The 22,402-nt window shown below is 36.1% G+C and overlaps 1 protein-coding gene across 8 annotated transcripts in view; it reads left to right on the top strand.

The window, feature by feature from the left end:
• The window catches only part of FRYL (FRY like transcription coactivator), a 257,372-nt gene that overhangs the window by 142,736 nt on the left and 92,234 nt on the right, over nt 1–22,402 (top strand). For 6 of the 8 annotated variants that reach the window (XM_035704622.2, XM_035704639.2, XM_035704578.2 and 3 more), the window contains 10 exons: nt 296–388; nt 5,324–5,422; nt 6,355–6,456; nt 9,226–9,270; nt 12,245–12,348; nt 12,547–12,655; nt 14,493–14,579; nt 17,078–17,249; nt 17,816–17,948; nt 20,265–20,372. In XM_035704622.2, coding sequence (XP_035560515.1) covers nt 296–388; nt 5,324–5,422; nt 6,355–6,456; nt 9,226–9,270; nt 12,245–12,348; nt 12,547–12,655; nt 14,493–14,579; nt 17,078–17,249; nt 17,816–17,948; nt 20,265–20,372 — 1,052 coding nt within the window. The remainder of the gene's footprint in view (nt 1–295; nt 389–5,323; nt 5,423–6,354; nt 6,457–9,225; nt 9,271–12,244; nt 12,349–12,546; nt 12,656–14,492; nt 14,580–17,077; nt 17,250–17,815; nt 17,949–20,264; nt 20,373–22,402) is intronic. The other 2 variants (XM_035704611.2, XM_035704601.2) reach the window with 1 other exon arrangement.

The raw sequence follows: 22,402 nt of genomic DNA, 5'->3' as shown, positions 1-22,402 counted from the left end.
AAAGAAACAAAATGTGTATAAATTAATGACATCATTATCAATTCCTTTCTCTGAGTGTTAGTTAAGTCATAACAAGCGTGAATTAACTTTCTTTTTTTTTTTTTTTTTTTTTAAATTTTTATTTATTTATGATAGTCACAGAGAGAGAGAGAGAGATACTTTCTTTTTTAATTTGAGCATGTTTTTACCTTAGCTTTTTGGTAAAAGGACAGTATTTACAAAATCATCATGATCTTCAAATTTCTTTAAATCTTCCTCTCTTGTTAACCTAATGTATACCTCTTTCTCCTTCAAGGAATGTGCTCAGTATTTCTTGGAAGTAAAAGATAAAGACATAAAACATGCACTTGCTGGTTTATTTGTGGAGATCCTTATCCCTGTCGCTGCTGTAAGTATATTTTAATTTTTGTATTAATGTGTTAAAAGTACTTTTTTGCTGAAGAAGTTGCCACGTGAAATATTCTTACTTTCTGGTAATTTCATAGACTCCTAAGTGGAAAACTTTGAATGTAACATGGATTCAGGGAAAATGGTTATTAGCCAAATGCCAGTAGAGCATTGATTAGTTTTGTCATTAAAAGAGTAGGCCCAGGCCCTTAAAATCCGGAGTCTGTTAGGAGGGCAGAGAATTTGCAACCTTGAGTCTAGGTTATGCCTCTAGGTAATGGCTTCCCGAAGTAGCTCAGGGCAACATGCCACGTTTACTCAGGACTTTAGCTTCCTGCAATGTGGTAGCCATTTTAATAGCCTCTGATGAAAAGTACTGTAACAAGTACCTTGGAATTTACAGAACTGTTTCGATTTTAAATGTTCATTTCTGTAGTTGCTGTTGATGTTCATCATCATATTTGTCCAAACATCTATTCTAAATTATTTAAAAATAGGGTTACTATAAATACGATTGCACTAACTTCTAGGGAAGCCAATTTATAAAAGCCTCTCCTGGTATAAAAGCAGTGTGTTATCTGAAAATAATTTTGCAGTTACTAGTAACAGCCTGCTATAAATAGGATTAAGAGATCTTATAATACTTAGATGCCAGGTTTTTTCCCCACTTTTTTTTTGTCTTAAATCCAACTCAGTCATTCTGTATATGTGATCTGCTACTCAACTTTCAGTATGCTACACTCTGCTGCATAAATATTCTTTTCATATATATCATTATTTCATTTTTTTAAAGTTGAGGTAAAATTGACATGTAGTGACTATGCATCAAGTATACAGTGTTGACATATGTATGCATCAGGGAAACCATCACCACAGTCAAGATGATGTGCATATCTGGAGCACCTGACTGGGTTAGTTGGTTAAGCATCTGACTCTTGATTTTGACTCAGGTAAGGCAAGATTTAATCTCAGGGTTGTGAGATTGAGCCCTATGCTTGGCTCTGCGCTGGGCATGGAGCCTGTTTAACATTTTCTCTTCCCCTCTCCCCACTCCCTCTCTTTAAAAAAAAAAAAAAAAAGATGATGTATGATGTATATATCTGTCACACCCTAAAAGTTTCCTTTTATTTTTTTAATCCGCCCCCCCCCTTCCATTCACCCCATCTTTGGATAGTGCAACTGTCAATCTTCTGTCACCCTACCTTAGTTTTGGTTTTCCTAGAATTTTATATCAATGGAATTTTACAGTACAAAACCATCTTTTGTCTTCTTTTACTCTACTTAATTATCTTGAGTTCCAAGTATGTTGTGGAATATATCAGTGGGTTTTTCCTTTTTTCAGTAATATTTCATTATATAGATACCCTACATGTTCACCTGTTTTTGGACATTGGGTTGTTTCCAGTTTTTGGCTGTTAGAAATAAAGCTGCTCTGAAGATTTATGAGCAACTCTGTGTATGGGGCATATGCTTTTATTTCCTTTGGGCAAATGTGTAGCACTGGAATTGGTGGACTGAATGGTAGGTATGTGTTTATTAAAGAAATTGTCAAACTATGTTCCAAAGTTGTTGTACCATCTTGCATTCCAAGGAGCTATATATGAGAGTTCTGGTTTGTCCACAACCTCACCACCTCCTGCTTTAGCCAGTTGTCTTAGCCATTGTACTAACTGTGGTGTGGTGTCTGACTGTGGTTTTTTAATTTGCATTCCCATAATGACTAATGATTTTGAGCATCTTTTCATGTCTTTTATTTGCTGTCCATATATTTTCTTTGGCAGTATGTCTTTTGAAATCTTTTTCTCTCATTTTTTATATGGGGTTGTGTTCTTTATTGGGGGGGTGGGGAGGAGGGAGGTTGTGTTCTGATTGAGTTTTAAAGGTATATATTTTTTTGAGATATATTTATATATATATATATATTTTAAAGATCTTATTTATTTGAGAGAGAGAGAGAGAAAGAAAGGGAGGTGGGGTAGAGAAGGGCAGAGAGATGAGAGAGAGAGAGAGAGAGAGAGAGAGTCTTAAGCAGATTCTGTGCTGAGCACAGAGCCCAAACTGGGGCTCCATCCCACAACCCATGAGATCATGACCTCACCCAAAACCAAGAGTTGTCAACTTAACCAACTGTGCTGCCAGGTGCCCTAATGTATTTTAAAAATATGTTTTGGTTGCAGATATTTTATCAGATATATGCTCTGTGAATATTATCTCTTAGTCGATGATTTGCCTTTTCATTCTCTTAACTGTCTTTAAAAACTTTTTAATTTTGATGAAGTCTGATTTATCAATTTGTTCTTTCATAAATTGTGCTTTTCTTATATTAAGCCTTGCGTAACCCAGGACCACAAAGGTTTTCTCCCATATTGCAGTTTTAGGGTTTAATTTTAGGTCCGAGGTCCATTTTGAGTTAATTTTGTATATGGTTGAAGTATGAGTTGATTTTGTTTTGTTTAATTTTTTGTTTTGTTTTTACATATTGACATCCAATTGTTCTAGCACCATTTATCCATTTTATGACAAGATAATTCTTTCCAAGTAGCTTAGCTTTTTGCTTAAAAAATCAGTTGGCTGTATGTGTGGGGGTCTATGTATCTGATTCTGTTATGTTCCATAATGGTTTTATAAATGATAGGTTTATTTTATCAAAAAGAAAACAGACTATTCACATGGCTAAAAACTGAAGTGGGAATCTATCTGCCTGCAAATCTGTAATTCATGACTTTTGTTCATAGCCATTATTTAAAAAATTTCAAATAAGTAATATTCAATAAGTAAATATTCAAGACAGGTGTAAAAAAATCCTGCCAATCACTGTCATTAATGTTTGAACTTCTTCACTTCCCTGTCCATCTTTCCTACACACGCTCTAGTCAGGACCTGAACACCACAAACCATTCATATGATTACATAGATCACCAGGCATTTAGTTCAGTACTATACAATGAAAATCTAAACTACAATTTGATTCTCACCATGGAAATAAATTTCTTCTCCTTTAAAATTTTCAACTAAAATAAAGCCTGGATAAATGGAAAGTTATTAGCTTCCTTTCCTAGCCAAGATGGTATAATTTATAAAATCATTTATAAAACCATCAGTTTTAGGCTATTATCATTAGTACATGTACTTCCAACTTATTTTTCTAGAAGTGGTTAGAATTATTGCTTATCCGGGGATCCCCGGGTGGCTCAGCGGTTTCGCGCCTGCCTTTGGCCCAGGGCGCGATCCTGGAGTCCCGGGATCGAGTCCCACGTCGGGCTCCCAGCATGGAGCCTGCTTCTCCCTCTGCCTGTCTCTCTCTCTCTCTCTCTCTCTCTCTCTATGTTTATCATAAATAAATAAAAATAAATCTTAAAAAAAAAAAAAGAATTATTGCTTAATCCATCCCAGACTGTCATTTGTTCTTCCCCCTAGTCTGAAAATCAGTTCCTGCCAGGTACCTAACTGGGATTAGGTTGTATTTTTAAAATAATTAAAAGGAGCAGATTTCAGGAAGAAAGACCCTTGACTGTGGTCTATTAATGCTTTGTTGCCTTATTTTTCTTTTATGTCATGTTTGCTTTTGCAGTGTGTTTGCAAAGGCAGCCCTAACAAAGTATCCCAAACTAGATGGCTGAAACAACAAAAATTATTGCCACACAGTTATGGTGGCTAGATGTCTGAGACCAGGGTGGTGGCAGGTGGATTCCTTCAGAGAGCTGGGAGGAAGAACCTGTTCCGTGCCTCTCACCTCCTTTCTTGACATCTTTGACATTACTTGGCGTATAGAACCATCACCTGAGCTCTGCCTTCATTTTTACATGGTGTTCTTCTATGTACGTCTTTGTCCAAAAAAAATTTTTAAGCATATCCGCCACGTTGGAGTAGAGCCCTCCTACCCCAATATGACTTCTCCTGACTTAACTAATTACATCTGCAGTGACCAGATTACATCAAATAAGGTCATGTTATGAGGTACATGGAGCTAGGACTTCAACATCTGAATTTGGGTTGTGGGAGAGGTGACGTTTGAATCTGTAGCATCTACTCTGCACATAGAGCCCCTTCTGTCTGGAACATTCTTGCCTCTTTAATGGCCTCCTTCCCCCCTTTGCCTGGTTGGACTCTACTTATTTGTTCATGACGCGTATGGAGTACTTTCTTTGTATCAGACCCTCTTCTATGCAAAGGGAGTGCAAGAATGATCAATCTAGGAAAGACTCCCTGCTCTTACGGAGCTACTTTTAGTGCAGAAAAGAGACCGTAATCTAGGATGTAAAACACATAGTATGTAGATGGTGATAAGTACTATGGAGAGATGTCAAGTAGGATGGGGGATAAGAATTGCTGAAGGGATGAGGAAGTGGGAATTTTAGATAAAGTGATCAGCTGAGGTCTCCACTGAACAAAAAATGAAGGAACGAGGGAGTAAGGCGTGTGCTGAATCTTGGGGAAGGGTTTCTGGGGCAGAAGAAACCAGTGCAGCACATGCCCTGAAGCAAGACCATGTACGAAAATGTCCTAGGACCTGCAAGGACGCTAGCTGATGTGGCTGGATCCAGTGAAGGACAAAGCCAGAGGTTACATGGGGAACTATTGCAGAGTTTCAGGGAAGAGGGGCTGGATTCAGCTTAGGTGTTACTTCCTTGTAGGGTTTTTTCTATAGGGGCCCCTTGTGTGTGCCCAGAGCACAGAGAATTTCCTCTTTACAGCATCTGTTTGTTGTAGCACATGCTTATTGCCTCTTCCTTTACCTGTGTTCTCAGGGCAGAGACTGAGTTTATCGTATTAACTTAGCATCTGGTTATTTGGCAGTTTATAGCATTTCGCTGAGTTAAATGGTTGTGAATTATTAACTGATTTCAAACCTTACAGAAACTTCTTGTAATTCTTGTATAGTCTCATCTAGTGTGTGTAACCATTCTCTTTCTTTTTGTATTATCTTTTGACCTAGGCTGTTAAAAATGAAGTGAATGTTCCCTGTTTGAAAAATTTTGTGGAGATGCTTTATCAGACTACTTTTGAACTGAGCTCCAGAAAGAAGCATTCATTGGTATTGAAAAACACTTCCAACCTTTACATATTTAATTAGGAGTTATAGTAATTGATTTATGAATTCAGGAGAGATTTAAAAGAATTATCAAAACTGAAGTTATAAAATATCCAAAATGCAACATAAGGGCAAGTTTTATATCTTTTTCCTGCTCTTTTTTTAAAACTTCCTATTCCTAATTTGACTAGCTCTACATTTGATAGGTTATTCAGACTTCATCCTAAGTGTTCACCTGTTTGACAGATGCTTTACATTATGTATTATACCATGTGAAATGTTGAGGATGCTCATAGGAAACCATAAATTATTTTACATTACAATAAATTGTACCCAGAAGTATTAGATTATTTAGGAACCATTGTCCCATCTAATTACATCATTTCTACTCAGAGATTTAAGGCTTTTATTTTTTCCACTTAACCACCCACTTCATACAACTTTGAAGGAGTTTCTGTAAATTTTTATGCAGCTTGAAGAGAGTGTGGAGAATTACACAAATACTTGACCACTTAAGGTAGAGTTCTAATAGTGACTAAACAGTGATTGTGCCAGGCGTTGAACCTAAGTGCTTTGCATTCTTTGTTTTGCTTTAATCCTTACAACCCTGTAGGAAATACATAGAAAAATAGCTGAAATGTTAATGCCAATCTGTCCTTGATCCCAGGGCCTGCGTTCCTAACCATTGTGCTTGGCGTAGGAGCCATGGGTCTGAGGAAGAATAAAAGCACATGATGAGATAGATTCAGCAATTATTCTTGCAGAAAATTTGCCCTTTATCATTTTTTTGTTACTCTGAGATCGTATTTCTCATGACAAATGGGAACACTGCCTCAAAAATTTACTTCTCTTTGTTTATGAGAATAAATGTAATTTACAAATCAAGTGCTTTTTCATGAAAAAATGTTAATTCCCCTTTTCCCTGTCTCCTATAGGCTCTATATCCACTAATTACCTGCCTTTTATGTGTCAGTCAGAAACAATTTTTTTTAAATAACTGGCATATTTTCCTACAGAACTGTTTGTCACATTTAAAGGTAAGATGTAATCACATTTCTGACCTGTAAATATTTTAACCATAGCATATCCATTTATGCATATGTATTAAACAATATGTAATAAAACTTTCATTATTATTGGTATCTTTGAATAGTGATACTTGACCATATTGCTTTTCTTATACATTATTCTTTCTGAGGGGAATCATGTCTTGACACGAATAAACTTTTGATTGAAAATTTAGTTTGTCTTAACGCAAAATTGTACATTTTAAACAACTGTTGTTTACATTATCTTAGATCTAGCAATATTTGTTAATAAATAAATTCCTTTAGAATTGCGGAGTGTTAATCTTACAGTCTTACAGAACCCTTCAGATACTTATTTTGTGTTTCATTTTGAGAAAATTAAGTAATGTTGGCCCAAGCCTGAAAATGAAAAAACCTTGATAATAAAATGTCCCTAAAAGCACATTTAATGTAAGTATGCCCAGCCAAATCTAAAAGCCTGGTGTTGGATCCACATGGATACAAAAGTTCCTGAAATGATTCTGCCTTGAATCAAGGGATAGTTGTTACTAACACTATTTGGCACATCCATGTCTAGTCTCTCTTAATGTTGTAAACCAACCTGTGCGATGGTAGGGTCTTTATCTTCCCAGGATATTCTTTTCTTCTGTGGATAGGGGCTCCATTCATGAATGTGGGACTATTCGTCACCTGCATGTCGTGTAAATGCTTGATTTGAATACTATTTTGATGCATAGTTGAATATATTTGAATATTTGTTTCCAAGTTCTAGAAACATAACAGACATGACATTTCATTTCCTGTTATTCTTCCAAGTTAGGGATAACGTTGAAAAATCTTATACTTGGAAGCTTTCCTTGTCACTGTCAAGGCACAGATAGATTAAATGACTTTTCCCAGGCCCTATAGGTCATTGTGGTATTTGAGAAATAGGACCAGCTCTTCTTTCCCACTTTGAAAATGGTCCACTGAACAGCATTATCCTATGTATTTTTTCCATGACTTTATGTATCATTTTCAGAAGTGCCTTGATTAGTTAAAGAAGTATACAGAAAATAAGAGTCTTCAAGAAACATTTTTTGGTTATTTTTCTCCTAGATACACATTGATATTATTCACACTTGGACAAGAATTGATATACTCTCTTTGCTTTATTTATGAAAATTCCCAGGACCAAATCAAGTTCATTAAATTTTTTATGTCATGCAACCAGAATGTTTTAATTAATCACATTAAACTGTTTTCTGTCCTCATTTTGAAAAATTCATACAGATATAGGTACTGAAAGGGAATTGATCATTTTCTGGATGGTATGATTTTCCATACTTTTAATAAAATATTTTAAGACATGCACTTAAGTGTTTTCTGAAAGGTTGCTTTGTTTCATGACAATTCATACTTTTCTGTTGCTTGTTGGAATTTTTTTATATATATACGTTTTCACCTAACATATTTGCAATTCTTTCGCAGTACCTTAACTTTTATTTTTTGTCTTAAGGCTTTCATTTAAAATGCTATTTTCTTTGAACCCTTACCTCCTGTTAAATATTTCTGGCATATTGTCCATTTTCATTAATGGCAATGTCAGTCTGCCAGGCTAAAGGAGATAAGAGCCACCTTAGCATGAATATTTGGAATATAGTTGTCTTGGCCATTAACCCTTAACTTACATTAAGGCTCTATTCAGCAGAAATTTTATGAATTGACTCCTGTTTATTAAGTTTTAGATACTGTGGCTACACTGCAGTTGAGGTAAGACATTGAGTATTCAGGAAAAAAAACTATACTAGTTACCTGTTGTAACAGATGTAATTTATTTGTTTTATATATAGGTAAAATAATTACCATATATTAGATGCTCTAGTATCTCATTTAATTCTTAACTGTAACTGAGGCTGAAAGAAGATAAATAAGTAACCCATGTTCAGGGAGCCAAAAAGTGATAGAGATGGGATCTGCATCTAGATGCAGTCAGTTCGTAACTTTGGCCTTCGAGGTCTACCTGTTGTTACCTTTTAATGGACTGTAAGGAATTTTGCTGTACTGAATATCCTCAGAAAATATTTGGCTATAATTCTGTGATATTAAAAAAGGCATCATTCTCTAGAGTCCTAAAAATAAGAATAAATAAGACACATTTTCAAAACACTTTAAAATTGTCCGATTTTTTTTTTTTAATTACCATACCAGTTTTTGAAGTTGGTGACCATGAGAAGTGGGCTTTAGTCCTGTAGGCCCATAAACAGCATGAGAAAGCATACACTTGTATTCACAGAAAATGTTAAATTTGTTATTTTTGTCCTAAACAGAAGTTGATAGTTTCCTATTTCCCTATCTTTATATCAGCTAAAGTCATTGCGTGAAAAATTATTGAAAAATTATTATTCTAAAGAATAATTAAAAAGGGGTGGAGGGAATAATAAGAATAGATCTCCTGTAGTGATAATTTGAAGACTTTTTTTTTCTACAGTGCATAATGATTTTCTTTTAAAAATTTAAACTTGCTCAAACTTTAATGCAGTGCTTTGAGAGGAATATAATAGGTAGTTAAAATTTTGACTATTTTCTCTTAGTTTGAGTATTGTAGATGTATCCTATGATGTCCGAATTATAGGATTTTTTTTTTCTTTAGTGTTTCTGGCCACTGTCTTGGAAATTTCAAATTTCTTCTAAATAGAGACCTTGGTGAAGAGCTGTCTTGTTTTGTGCTTATTTTCATCTAACATGCATGTGCTGCATCTCATGTTTATGTTTGCTGTCTCACATTGCTTTATTTAGATGCCATCTAACAACAGTATCAGAAAACAAATAGAAACACTCCAGGTGAGTTGTGTTGATGTTACAAAGTAAAATACTGCTTTATCTCCTTTAAGTGTGGCTTTTTTTTTTCCTTTACCCATTGTTGCATTGCATGTCTAATGTATTTATTCCAACCTGCTTTTCCTCCTGTAAAAGACTAGCACACAAAAGGGACACTCTACAGGGTTAATATTATGGCCCCAAGAAGATGAATTTATGGGCTGGAAGTAATAATGAATGTTGATTCTTAACCCAAATCCTCAATTTTAAAATAGTCTATTTAATTTATTGTCTAATCAACTTTACATTAATTACATTGTTACAAATGCAACTTTAAAAGACATTTTCCAGTGAAAGCAAGGAGGTATACTAGCTTAGATTTTGAGTATGATTTATGATGCATGACTTTTTAAAACTTTCATCCCGTTGGTTTGGGTTTTAAACAAAATATTTTGGTTTTGGTTCACAGTAGGGAAAAGGGAAAGAAACAGTAACATGGTTGCTGCCAGACATATTGGACATATCAAAACTTTATTGGATTTTAATTTATGTAACAATCTGATTATTCATATTATACCAAAATTATGACTAGGGAATTATATATATATCTTTGTTTAAGGCTCAGATCAATTTAGGGTATTTTTTTTTTTTTGGTATTTTTATTGTTCAGACATGTATAGCAGCATTTTAGGGATTGAATAAGTGATCATTGATTGATTTGTCATTTTTCATCTGATTTTGGGTTTGTTCAATATAGAGTAAGTCTGCTTTGTAAAAATAGTAGTCCATTTTAGAAAAATTGAAAATCAAGTTTTTCATTCCAGATACCTCAACTTTTAACATAAAATAACCCAAATACTTTATTAGCCGTTTATATAAGAACATTTTTATGTGGAGTTGGACTTAAATATTTTTTAACATATAACATATATTAATTTGTATTAGTCGTATTTTGAAAACATAATTTAATACTGTGAAAATACTATTTGAAATGTACATATTTTGATATCTTGTATTTAAATAACAAAAAAATTACGTGACAGAAAAGTACTACAAAAAGCTTGGTTGTTATTAGTAACATGCATGTATTACATAATACATTATATGTTACTTTAGTTACATTAGTTACAGATTAGTAAGTACTGGGGAGTGTATCTGAAATTTGGTATCATTATGGATTTGGCAATGGAAGGAGGAATTTTTTTTAAAGATTTTATTTATTTACTCATGAGTATGTGTACACAGAGAGAAAGAGGCAGAGACACAGGCAGAAAGGAGAAGCAGGCTCCTCGCAGGGAGCTGGACGTGGGACTCAATCCTGGGTCTCCAGGGTCACGCCCTGGGCTGAAGGCGGCGCCAAACTGCTGAGCCACCCAGGCTGCCCGGAAGGAGGAATTAATGTTGAGACACTGACCCAGTAGAATAGAATAATGGATACTCCATTCTTTTCTTTCTTTCTTTCTTTTTTTAAGAGTGGGGGCAGAGAGAGAGAATCCTAGCAGGCTCTACGCCCAGTACCCAGCCCTACTTGGCGCTTGATCTCAGGACCCTGAGGTCATGATCTGAGCTAAAATCAAGAATCAGTTGCTTAACCAACTGAGCTTCCCAGGCACTCAATATTTCATTCTCAGTTATATCAATTCTTCATAGATGTGCAAAATTATATTTTCTAGTGGCTTTTTAAAAAAATCCTCAATTGTTACCGTTTTGCATTGCTTTTAAACATGTAGTTTTCCATTTTTATGTATCTTAAGAAAACATAAAATAGACTGGCTAAATTACTTAGTATTTTTAAACTACCTTTTGTTGGTTGCTTATTGTTTAACAATAACAAGTCCCTCAGACCAAATTAAATGAATGCTAATTTATAACAATCAGTGCATCCTCAACCAATGAGCATGCATAAATACTCTTAGGGTTGCGTGGGTGGTATAGTCAGTTAATCATTCAACTCTTGATTTTGGCTTGGGTCATGATGTAGGAGTCATGATATCAAGCCCTATGTCTGGCTCTGCCCTGGCCATGGAGGATTCTCTGTTTAGGATTTCTCTCTCCTCTCCCTCTGCTGCCCCCCCTTTAAAAAATGTTCCTAATGAAGGTGATCATTAGCTACATTTTCAAAATTCACAATTAAATCTCATTACATGACTGATGATCATGTAAATGATCTCTGATCATTTGAGAACTTTAGTTTTTAATAATAGGTAGTATGAAAAAAAAGTTTACAGATCAAATTATGATTGAAATGGAATAATTTTCTCATTCTAAATGCTAATTTAAATAATTTCTCATTCTAAATAAAATTAACGATATAAGAGCTAACATTCATTGAGCATTTAACATGTGCCAGGTAGTGTTCCAAGTGCTTTTCACATAATAACGTCCTTAGACTGTGAGGTAGATACCTTTTTATCTCTGTTTTAGAGATGACAAACCACTTGTGGCACCAAGTGATATAACAGTGCCCAAAGATGGGGTTTAGCCAGTCATTCCTGATTTCAGAGTCCATGCTCTTCACCTTCTATTCGATATTCCCTCTTAAAAGGATAATCACTCAGTAATATTTTTCATTAATTCATAAATGCAAATATCTGTAATAACTTTTGATGTTCTAAATTTTAACTATACATGGGCTGCAGTGAATTACTCCAAAGATAAGTAATCCTTCCATCATGATGTCAGTACTGTGTGAACATTTACTCTCAAGTAAGTTGATGCATATATAATTTAGGAGTTCTTTAAAATATTACTGTAATACTAATATTTCACTATTTTGTTCGAGAGTATAAGGAATGGCTCAGAATTTCCTAACTTATGGTTACCTTTCAACCTTCTGTACTTCCTGTATACCGAACAGGTATTTACATATTTAAACCTGCTTTAGATTGAAGACAGAAAGGAACGGGGTGAGGGCAGTTAGTTGATAGACTGTCTTTGATCTTAAATGATTACAAGTAGCTTAATAAATTTATTTTTATTCTCTTTTGTTTTTAAACAGAATAAAGATCCTAAAATGTCTCGAGTTGCACTGGAATCTTTGTATAGATTGTTGTGGGTTTATGTAATTAGAATAAAATGTGAAAGCAACACTGTAACTCAAAGGTAAGTGCCTTTGTATTAAAGTGTATTTAAAAAAAATCATGGTAAAAAAATATCACACTGATGGAATTTTAGTTAATATTATAAGGACCTTAAGAAGGGATATGAATTCTCTTGAGGTCTTATGAAGAATAAGAAGAATATTTGTTGTTAATGTCATTATCTCTTTGTGACTCAGTCTTTTTTTTTTTCCCCGTATAGTCGTCTTATGAGCATAGTGTCAGCACTTTTTCCAAAAGGTTCACGTAGTGTGGTTCCTCGTGATACGCCTCTCAATATATTTGTGAAGATTATTCAGTTCATTGCTCAGGTGAGTTGCTTTCCCTCATAGTATACATAGATGTGTAATTTATGGGTAATCTGTTATTCTAATTTGGAGTTTTTAAGCTTTGTTGCACCTTTAAAAGCATGATATCAAAACATTTATTTATTTATTTTTGTATCAAAACATTTATTAATATTGAATAGTGAACAATGAAAGTACGCTATTTTTTGGTGACAAAGTCTGTTTAAGTCTTTGATTCACACCCTTGCAGAAGGCAGTGAGACCCACAGGTGGAAGGAGCACGTAGTTTATGAAGGCTCAGGGAGGTCTCTCTCAATCCTTCTGTTAAGCCATTGACTACCTCTTGAGTATCTCGAAAGATTTTTGATGAAGTGTTTTCTTGTGCATTCGTCTAGTTTCTTAGGTACAGGTACTAGAATCCACTGTAGCTAGTTGACCCCAAAGGGATCTTTGAAGGAATCTGGATGGTTTCCAGCATCAACTAAGAGGAAATTGCAGAATTCGGCTATCAAGATAGCTGCATCTGCCACAAACAGAAAGCTGCCAAATTAGAAAGTCACCACAGTTGCTTCAGAATCCTGCTGCTGGGGATCCCTGGGTGGCTCAGTGGTTTAGTGCCTGCCTTCGGTCCAGGGTATGATCCTGGAGTCCCGGGATCAAGTCCCACATCGGGCTCCCTGCATGGAGCCTGCTTCTCCCTCTGCCTGTGTCTCTGCCTCTCTCTCTCAGTCTGTGTCTCTCATGAATAAATAAATAAAATATTAAAAAAAAAAAAAAAAACCTGCTGCTGCCATGGTCTCCATCAGTAGAAGTTTCCTTCTGTCCTGTCCTCCTCTTCCTCATGTATGCCAGTTCCCACAGACCCACATGAGTATTCCACTTGGAATCACAGGGTCTGAATCACACCCCGAAGCCCACTGTTCTGGGGAACCCTGGGAAATATGATTTGAGCTCTCCAGTCTCTGCAATAAAGGAAGGTGATTAGAAGGGGAGTTCAGCAGGTGCTGAGTAAGCTAATCCCAGGTTTTGGTCACATTCCCTATGGGGACATCAGCCTTGGAGAAGCATAGGGTTACCTCCTCGACTAAGGAAAATACTGTGATTTCAGAATATCCATTGTGTGCTCTTTGAACTAAAACTGATGATTTGACAGCTTAGATCATCTATAATGCAATTATTTCTGTGAAGAAATAAGGAGTATTTCAATAAAATGAACACATTTCTATTTACTGGAGCACAGAACTAATGATGATTAGATGGGTATAAATGTGTCCATAAGGTGAATGAAAGCAAATTGTGCTTTAGATCTTGTATTCAGAACTTTTTGTCATTGGTGCACATCTTTCTTTTTTCTTTCCCCTCGTGTCTTATCAACTGCCTTGGATTCATCACCTCACATCAACACTCCATGAGAACTGTGTGACTCCTCTCAAACCTCAGTTAATCTTGTTAATCTTTTTTCCCGCCTGGAGGGTTCCTTCCTGGAGACCAATTTGCATGTCTCAATATGAACTCACTGCTCTCTAGGCCTGCTGCATAGCCATTGCTTTGGGAGTCCCTTTTGTCAGCATTCTGGGAATTCCTTCACTTAGATTTTTGGATGTGATTTTGGTAAATGAGTTTAAAATGTATATCCTATTTGTTGGGATATGAAACAAATCATTTAATAGTTAAGTAATGTATTTATAGTCGTATTTTTTAACCTTAATTCATAGGTATTTTTCTTTTGTCCAGCTAGATTTATGAAATTCTTAGGGGCATAGACCTGTGTTGTTGACATTATGTGTATACTTCTGAACATGATACCAAGCACATAGAAGTAGAAAGTTACAAGGGTTTCTTTATTGTTGTTTTTTCCTAGGAACGTTTGGATTTTGCAATGAAAGAAATAATATTTGATCTTCTCAGTGTTGGAAAATCTACTAAAACTTTCACCATTAATCCAGAGGTAAAAAACAAACAAACAAACAAAAAAATATATATATAATGTAGTAATACCCTATCCTATGTAATCTTTTTCGTTTCTTTTTTTTCTAAGACCAGTTAATGGAATCAGAGCTCTTAGGTTTACTGAAATTGCTAGTTAGAAGCTTTACTCTTAATTACCAGTAAGATCTGGGACCAGTTACTTCACCCTTCTGATGGCCAGCTGAATGGTTTAGTAGCTTGAAGCATGGTTGAAAAACAAGGGAGGAAGTTTTCCAGACTGGTCAGCTCAGCTGACTTCTACAGTTGGTGATATGAGCTCAGGTTTCTTTATCAACATCAATATCAGATTTTTTAATAGATATCATTCATTCAACATTTCCTGAGCACCAAAAATGTGCCAGGCACTATTTTAGGTGTTAGAGACAAAACAGGCAAAAATCCTTTTCCCTAGATGGAGTTTACAATTAAATAAATAAATAAATAAATAAATAAATAAATAAATAAATAAGCAAGCAAAAGAATTAAATATTAAACATTTCCCACTTCTGTGGCCGTGTTATTCATGTGGTAAACTCTCACTCACTCTTTAGACATTACACTTTCAGATTGTTCAAAAGTATTTTACAAACTAAGTACTTACTAGAATCAAATTATACTGGAGAATATAAAAAGGTGATTGCTTATTTCTTTGTTGTGCTGCTCCTTTTCATAATTCAATCCTAAAATATATATTCATGTAGTTAACAAAGGAGTTGGAAAGTTACTAAAGCTTCTCATTCATAGGATTTTTAAGATAAATTAATAATTATTTCTAGGTTTATAAAGTGAGCAGAAATGAGTGTTTTTATAGATGACATACTTAATACAGTTTCCAGTGTCAAAAATCGCATAATGACAGAGACTTTCTTGAACACCATTTTCAATGCTCTCTCCATTGAACAAGTTTATTTCTGAATATGTTTTTTCCTCACTGAAGCTCTCATAAGAGTAGTAGGAAAAGGATGAGTTCTGCTGTTTTGTTTTCTCATTCCAAAGGCGTACTCTATTAGGATTATCTTCAATCCCCATTTTCAGAATCTTTTTAAGCTTGTGAGAACGAGTTTAGTTAAAGCCAGAAAAAATTACCTATTTAATCAAATACATGCAAATTGCAATACACTAGAAGAATGAGTAAGTGGGGATACTTTTGTGAACCCAAGTATATTATGGAGCTTTTCCTCTTGGTCATGATATTTTCTATGACTGTGGGACATGACCATGTGATATTTAGACTAAGGGAGGACACTGTTGTTATGTTGTATCGTATGTGAAGACGAGTAAAGCTTAAAACTTTAATCTTGTTTAGATTAAAAATATATAAATACAAGTTTTATTTTCTTCCTGTATTCCAGTGAGCTATCTTGCACGCCCGTTGGGCCACTTTAGAGACCATTCTTCGGGCAGAGAAATGGCAGCGTAGGCTGAGAACAGTGGAGAGGAGAGGAGATTGTTGACTGTGGAAAAGAGCCTTGAGAGGGGATCAGCCTTAGGGGGGAAAGTGCATTTGGCTTGAACAAGTCAAACCTGAGGCATCTTTGTGACATCCAAGTACAGCCGTCAAGTGGGTCTGAGGGTCCGAGTTCAGAGAAGTGAGGCTTCACATTGGCAAGTGATACGTGGTGTGGGTGGTCACTGAAGCCACATAAGATAAACAGAGTCACTTCAGGAGAGAAAACCTAATGACCAGAGAAGGCAGTCCAGGGCCTCGCCCTGCAGCAGTCTGTCATTGACTGTGTGGCTGCAGGAGGCTGAACCTGAAGTGCCAGCAGAGATGACTCAGCCAGCCAGCCGTGGCACAGATGAGTCAGAGGAAGGGAGTGCTTCAGGAAACAAGGAATAGTCCACGGTGTCCTAGGCTGCTGAAATGTCACTGATGAGTGAGAGTTGCTTCAGGGAAGTATTATGGGGAGGACTTCCTCCATTAAGATAATTGAGCATAGTTAATGGAAATGAAGGGACTATATCTAGTTGAAAGGAAAATGTTGAAGATGAAAGCAAGAGAAGGGATAATTGGTGGTGTACCATTCCGGGGAAAGCAAGAGTAGACAGGATCCTAAGAACTAGGAAGCCTGGCGCCCCCCTTGACTGTCATAAGAGCAAAGGAGAGGGAGAAGGAGGTGTTACCTAGTGAGAGACTGAGGACATTTGATGGTTTTTCCTTCTGTGGAGTAGGAGACAGATCATCTGCTTAGAGAAGAGCGAGGATGGGAGGAGGGTAGGGTTCTGAGGAAAGGGGTTTGAAATAGGCTTTATCAAGAATAGGAGAGCCAGTTGGCCTCAGAAGTGAAGGGGCCATATTTGAAAATAATAATAATGCCAGAATAGCTTGAAAACATTGGACAGAAAGGTTAGTTTTCCTCCTGTCATCCTCCCTCCCACCCTACCCCCCAGTGTTAATTGATGAGATGTTTTTAACATGAAAAAAGGATAATTTCTGACACTCAGATTTCATTCTGTAACTTGTTTTTCTTCCTGAAGAGAATGAACATAGGCCTCAGAGTCTTCCTTGTAATAGCAGACAGCTTGCAGCAGAAAGATGGGGAGCCACCCATGCCCACAACGGGGGTTATTCTTCCCTCAGGAAACACTCTACGTGTAAAGAAAATTTTTCTCAACAAAACCTTGACAGATGAAGAAGCAAAAGTCATAGGTTAGTGCTAACTAAGCCAAATAAATTGCTTTGTGATACAGTTTAATATACCTTTGAAAAAGTTTATGATCAAGGGGCATCTGGGTAGCTCAGTGGTTGTTAAGTGTCTGCCTTTGGCTTAGGTCGAGATCCCAGGGTCCTGGTATTGAGCCCCACATCGGGCTCCCCGCAGGGAGCCTGCTTCTCCCTCTGCCTGCGTCTCTTGCCTCTCTGTGTGTCTCATGAATAAATAAACAAAATCTTTAAAAAAAAATAATTTTAAGAAAAAAAAGTTTATGATCAAATCTAAAATGAATATGTTTGTTTAATACGGTTATTATTCCCATATAGAGTGATACAAAAATCAATACAATTTTGGTAATACCAAAATCATATTAAGAGTCTTCCAATTCAGTCTTTATTTCCTTACATGATACTAGTCACTGCATTCACAGTTGAAATTTCTTCCTTTGCGACAATAACAGCTGACATCATTGAAAGATGGGCTTTTATTTTTTATGGAAAGTCAGCACGGTTATTCCTTATCTAACTTCTGACATCTGATAACTGTGGGTTTTTTTCCCTAGGAATGTCAGTGTACTATCCTCAAGTGCGAAAAGCATTAGATAGCATTCTCAGACATTTGGACAAAGAAGTCGGGAGACCAATGTGTATGACTAGTGTGCAGATGTCCAATAAGGAGCCCGAAGACATGATTACGTATGTAGTAAACTATTTCTCTTCCTTGCTGTTTCAGTTTTCATAAAAAAAGTGTATGTGGTTGATTCCCACTTGCTTCCTTCCTTTCTCCTCTGGAGCGTTCCCATGTTGCCATCTGCTGCAGTTTTTAATACAGTGATTCCTACCATGTGCTCAGTTTTATTCTTTAAAAAGTGCTACCAAACTAAATAGAGAGCAAAAGTCATCCTGGATCTAAGTCTAGTTGTCAATGACAAGGCCCTTTACTTGTTCCATGACCAACAGATAAATCCTGGTTACCCCATATGTGTGGATGTGGTTGGTTTAGTACGTCAAACACATACTCTAATTCCCAGGACCCCAATATAAAAGAAAACAAAACAAAACAAAAAATCCTCTCCCTGTAACAAGAAGTACAGAGGGAAATATGAGTAGCTTTTTGAAATAGTGCCTCAAACCCCTCTACCCCCCTAGGCTTTTCTCTGTGTGTCATCCCAGCATCTTTTTCCCTTTTTGTTAGAGATTTTCTCCTCCAGAGGGTGAATTGTATGGCAATAACTTGTTTTATTTGCTGGTAAAGTATCTATATATCCTGTAATAAGGGAGGACATTTTTTGTTAGACATTAATATCTGGATTCTAGATTTTAGAACACTAAATTGGATATTTGATCTCTTAATTTAATTAACATACAGTATTATATACCAGCATATACTAACATCTCTGAGAACTTCTCCAGTGTTGACATTTTTTCCCCTTTGCTTTCATTTCCCTGGAAAGTCTCTGTCCTCTTCGTCACAACTACCTTCCTTACTGTGTGAATGAATTTGCCCTCAGTTCCTCTGGCTGTACATGTGGGGTGTGCAAACACTGCAGTGGCAGCATTCCTGCAGCTCTTTCCTCTGTAACTCCATCAATGTTTGATTTTGAGTTTCACTTCCAGTGACCTCACTTTCTTTCTCTGCTGCACTTGAGTCTTTGTCGACCAGTTTCCTCTTCTGATTATCTGTGTTTGTAAAATGTCATCTGCGTTTATCCCTGGAGACAAGGAAGCAACATGGTTCCACACTTTGCTGTCTGTGTGAATGAGTAACAAGCGTACAGTGACCAATCACAACAGACTTTGAAAAAGTGACATGTTTGGGGGCCCCGGCTGGCTTAGTCAGAAGAGGGTGTGACTCTTGATCTCAAGGTCATGAGTTCCAGTCCCATGTTGGATGTAGAGATTACTTAAATAAATAAAACTTAAAAAGGAAAAAGTGACATGATTAGTCAGGGATTATGATGTACATCTGTTATTTAGGTAGTGATTTGTGGGCTAAAGAGCAAGGAGGGAAACTGATATTATTTAACTAAATTATTGTAACTGAAATTCATGCATATTGGAACCATTTAAAGAGGAGACTGACTATATAAAATCTCTAACAGTTGGTAGCAAGTCTTTTGCCACTATAATGAATACTGACCCAAGATACTTAAAACATCTAAATTATTTTCTACATGAGAATTCTTTAGGCCACCTTAAGAACAAGTTGGATAAAATAAACTAAAATCCTCACTTTGAAACACAGACCAAAATAAAAACAAAAACTGGTGCATTAAGAAGATTAGGTAAAGTAAAAATTTAAAAAATCACTGAATAACTAGAAGAAAATACAGTAGAAATAAATTGTATCGAGTCATTGAAGGAGCCAAGATTTTCAAAATTGATGTTTAATTATATAAAAACTTAAATATGTATATTTGCATATGTCTGTGTTTGTATATTCTGAAGTAAAATAAAAAGAACAGGCAATACCAACAGTGGAATATGAGAATGTGTTTTCTAAGACTCTTGGTAATGTATAATATTAAATGAAAAGCATTTTTTTGTTAATTTTTTAGGCTCCTAAAATAACCAGTGTTTGGTTACTTAATATCAATATTATTTATTATGATTTAATAATTAAATATTCTTTATTAAAGGTTAGGTGTTGATTGAATTATATTTAATTTTTAATTTGTGTTCTAAATAATTAAATACTATTTATTATTTAAACATAGTAATTCCTGTGGTTTCCTAATTACTGAAAATCTTTTTTTTGCTTTGTAGCAGTGTTTTCTTTCCTGAATTTTCTCTTTATTCTTTTGTCTACTTAAACTGATAATTATTTACTGAATTTTCTCTTTATTCTTTTGTCTACTTATAAACTGATTTATATGAATTCTTTTTATATTAAATACAGTAAACTTTTTGAGGGGGAAGAGACGCCTATTTTCTACAATTATTTTTCCAACTTTGCTTTCATGGTCTAGCATATGTAATGAACTTATTAAATCCTGTTAATGTGTTTTTCAGGGGGGAAAGAAAACCCAAAATTGATTTGTTTAGGACTTGTATTGCTGCTATTCCAAGGTTGATTCCTGATGGTATGAGCAGAACTGACCTCATTGAACTGTTAGCAAGGTAAATGAGAATTACTCTTTGCTATGTTATTTTTTATCTCTTTCAATCCCTTGAAATTTTGAATACACCCCTGTTACTGTTCTCAGGAACAGAATAATAATGACATGTTCAATTCTTTACTTGATATACTTTCTAAACTTCCATTTTGTCTTTTATGTTTTGTTAAACACATTCTTCCCATTCATTTTTAACTTTTTAAAGTTCTTTTGGATTCCTCTACAAATCTTTCTCTTTTCGAGCTTTCCATCTGGTATATTTCTTAGAATTTAGATAACACGCTATTCCTTAACAGATATGTACTGCTGCCCATTTGGCAGTTAACTTGTTGGCTGAACTCTTGTAGTCATTTCTGTAGCACCGGAGGTGGTGACTAGATCTCACTGTCACTTATTTCTCCTATGGTAGAGACTATTGGGTTCAAGTTTTTGCTTCTCTTTCCTCTGTTGGGCATGTCATAGCTTTATAAAATAAGAAAGAACATGGCAACCAAATTTAAATACTTGCTCCCAAAGCTAATTCGAAGTTGAGGTGAAGGCTTGTTGAAAGCTACTTTTTGGGGGGCATTTGGGTGGCTGTAGTCATTAGGCACCTGCCTTTGACTCAGGTCATGATCCCAGAGTCCTGGGATTGAGCTCCACATTGGGCTCCCTGCTCCTCGGGGGGCCTGCTTATCCTGCTCCCTCTGTTTCCCCCGCCGTTCCCCCCCCCCCCCACTTGTGCTCTCTAGTTCTCTCTGTCAAATAAATAAATAAGTAAAATCTTTTTTTTTTTTTTTTTTAAAGGAAGAAAGAGCTACTTTTTTGTTGTTGGACTTAGGGATTCTGTAGAGAAGGGGTCAGCAAACATTTTTATGTGAAGGACGGGATGAGGGAATATTTTAAGATTTGCAGCTCATATGGTCTCCATCACAACTGCTCTTCTGTGCCAGTGGAGCCCCAAAGCGGCCATGCACAACATGTAAAGGAGGGAGCATGGCTGTGTTCCCATGGTGCCCTTTGCAGTTTGGCCCTTGAGCTATGGTTTGCTGACTTCTGCTGTAAATGAAAAACCCAAGTATCATGATTGTCACAGAGGAGGGACACTTGACTTGTATTGAAAGACGTTTACTGGTTGCCAAGCACTTATCACTAAGACTTAAGTTAAAATTCACCGTGAACAGTTAATGGACCTTCGGCAACCTTTTCTACCTCGTCCTGGAAAACACCTAGCATTTCCCATACCCTTCGCTCCCCTATCCTCGGCCGTTGCAGGTTGCCATCAAGATACAGGATGGCATTTGTCTCCATTCAGGATCATGAGGGGAGAAAAGGAGTTACTTTGAGACTTTGCACCAGGAGATAAATTCATCCCTTTCCAGTCTCTTAATTTTTGCTGTGAATCGGATTAAAGGGTTACAAAGTTCATGTCAGCGTTCGGGAAGGAAAAGGAGTTTAATGATTTGTAATGTTATTCCTTGGAGAAAGAATCAGCAGCTCTCATTTGGGTGAACTCTTATTTCTCCCCTTAATTTATCTCACCTACACCTTTGCGGATGGTGATCCCATATCCCCCACCAAAGTGAAACTGTATGTGTAGGGGGCACGGATCGGGGAGCCCAGTGAAGGAAGGGAGCAAACATCTGAACTGTGAACAACCGCCTTGTGACTTCCTTTGCTTCTTTCCCCTGTGAGATTTGTTTACCAATTAATTTACTTCAGGAAAGAAGATTCTAGGGTCTGTTCTCTTTTGTCCCCCTCTCCTATCATTTGGAATTAATGATCTCTAAATCTTTGTTTTGTTTTTGTTTTTGTTTTTTTAATTAAAGCAAGTAAAACAAAGATGCATTTGTAGACCTGTATGCTAGGTAGTAGACATAAGGAAAGTTAATTCCTCTGCCTTAAATTAGCCAGGTTACGTTGTTGCTGTCTACACAGTGCATAGTTAACTCCTATGGGTATCTGCCAAGTTACATAGATAGGTCTAAGATGGACATGTGTACATTTGGATTTAAGGGCTGTTGAAGTCTTTAAAGTCAGCATCATGGGGACAGT

The sequence above is a fragment of the Canis lupus genome, chromosome 13 (assembly GCF_003254725.2).
Source record: "Canis lupus dingo isolate Sandy chromosome 13, ASM325472v2, whole genome shotgun sequence".
Taxonomy (NCBI): Eukaryota; Metazoa; Chordata; class Mammalia; order Carnivora; family Canidae; genus Canis; species Canis lupus.
The sequence above is the reverse complement of the archived record's forward strand: the minus strand, read 5'-3'. Positions and strand labels throughout refer to the sequence as shown.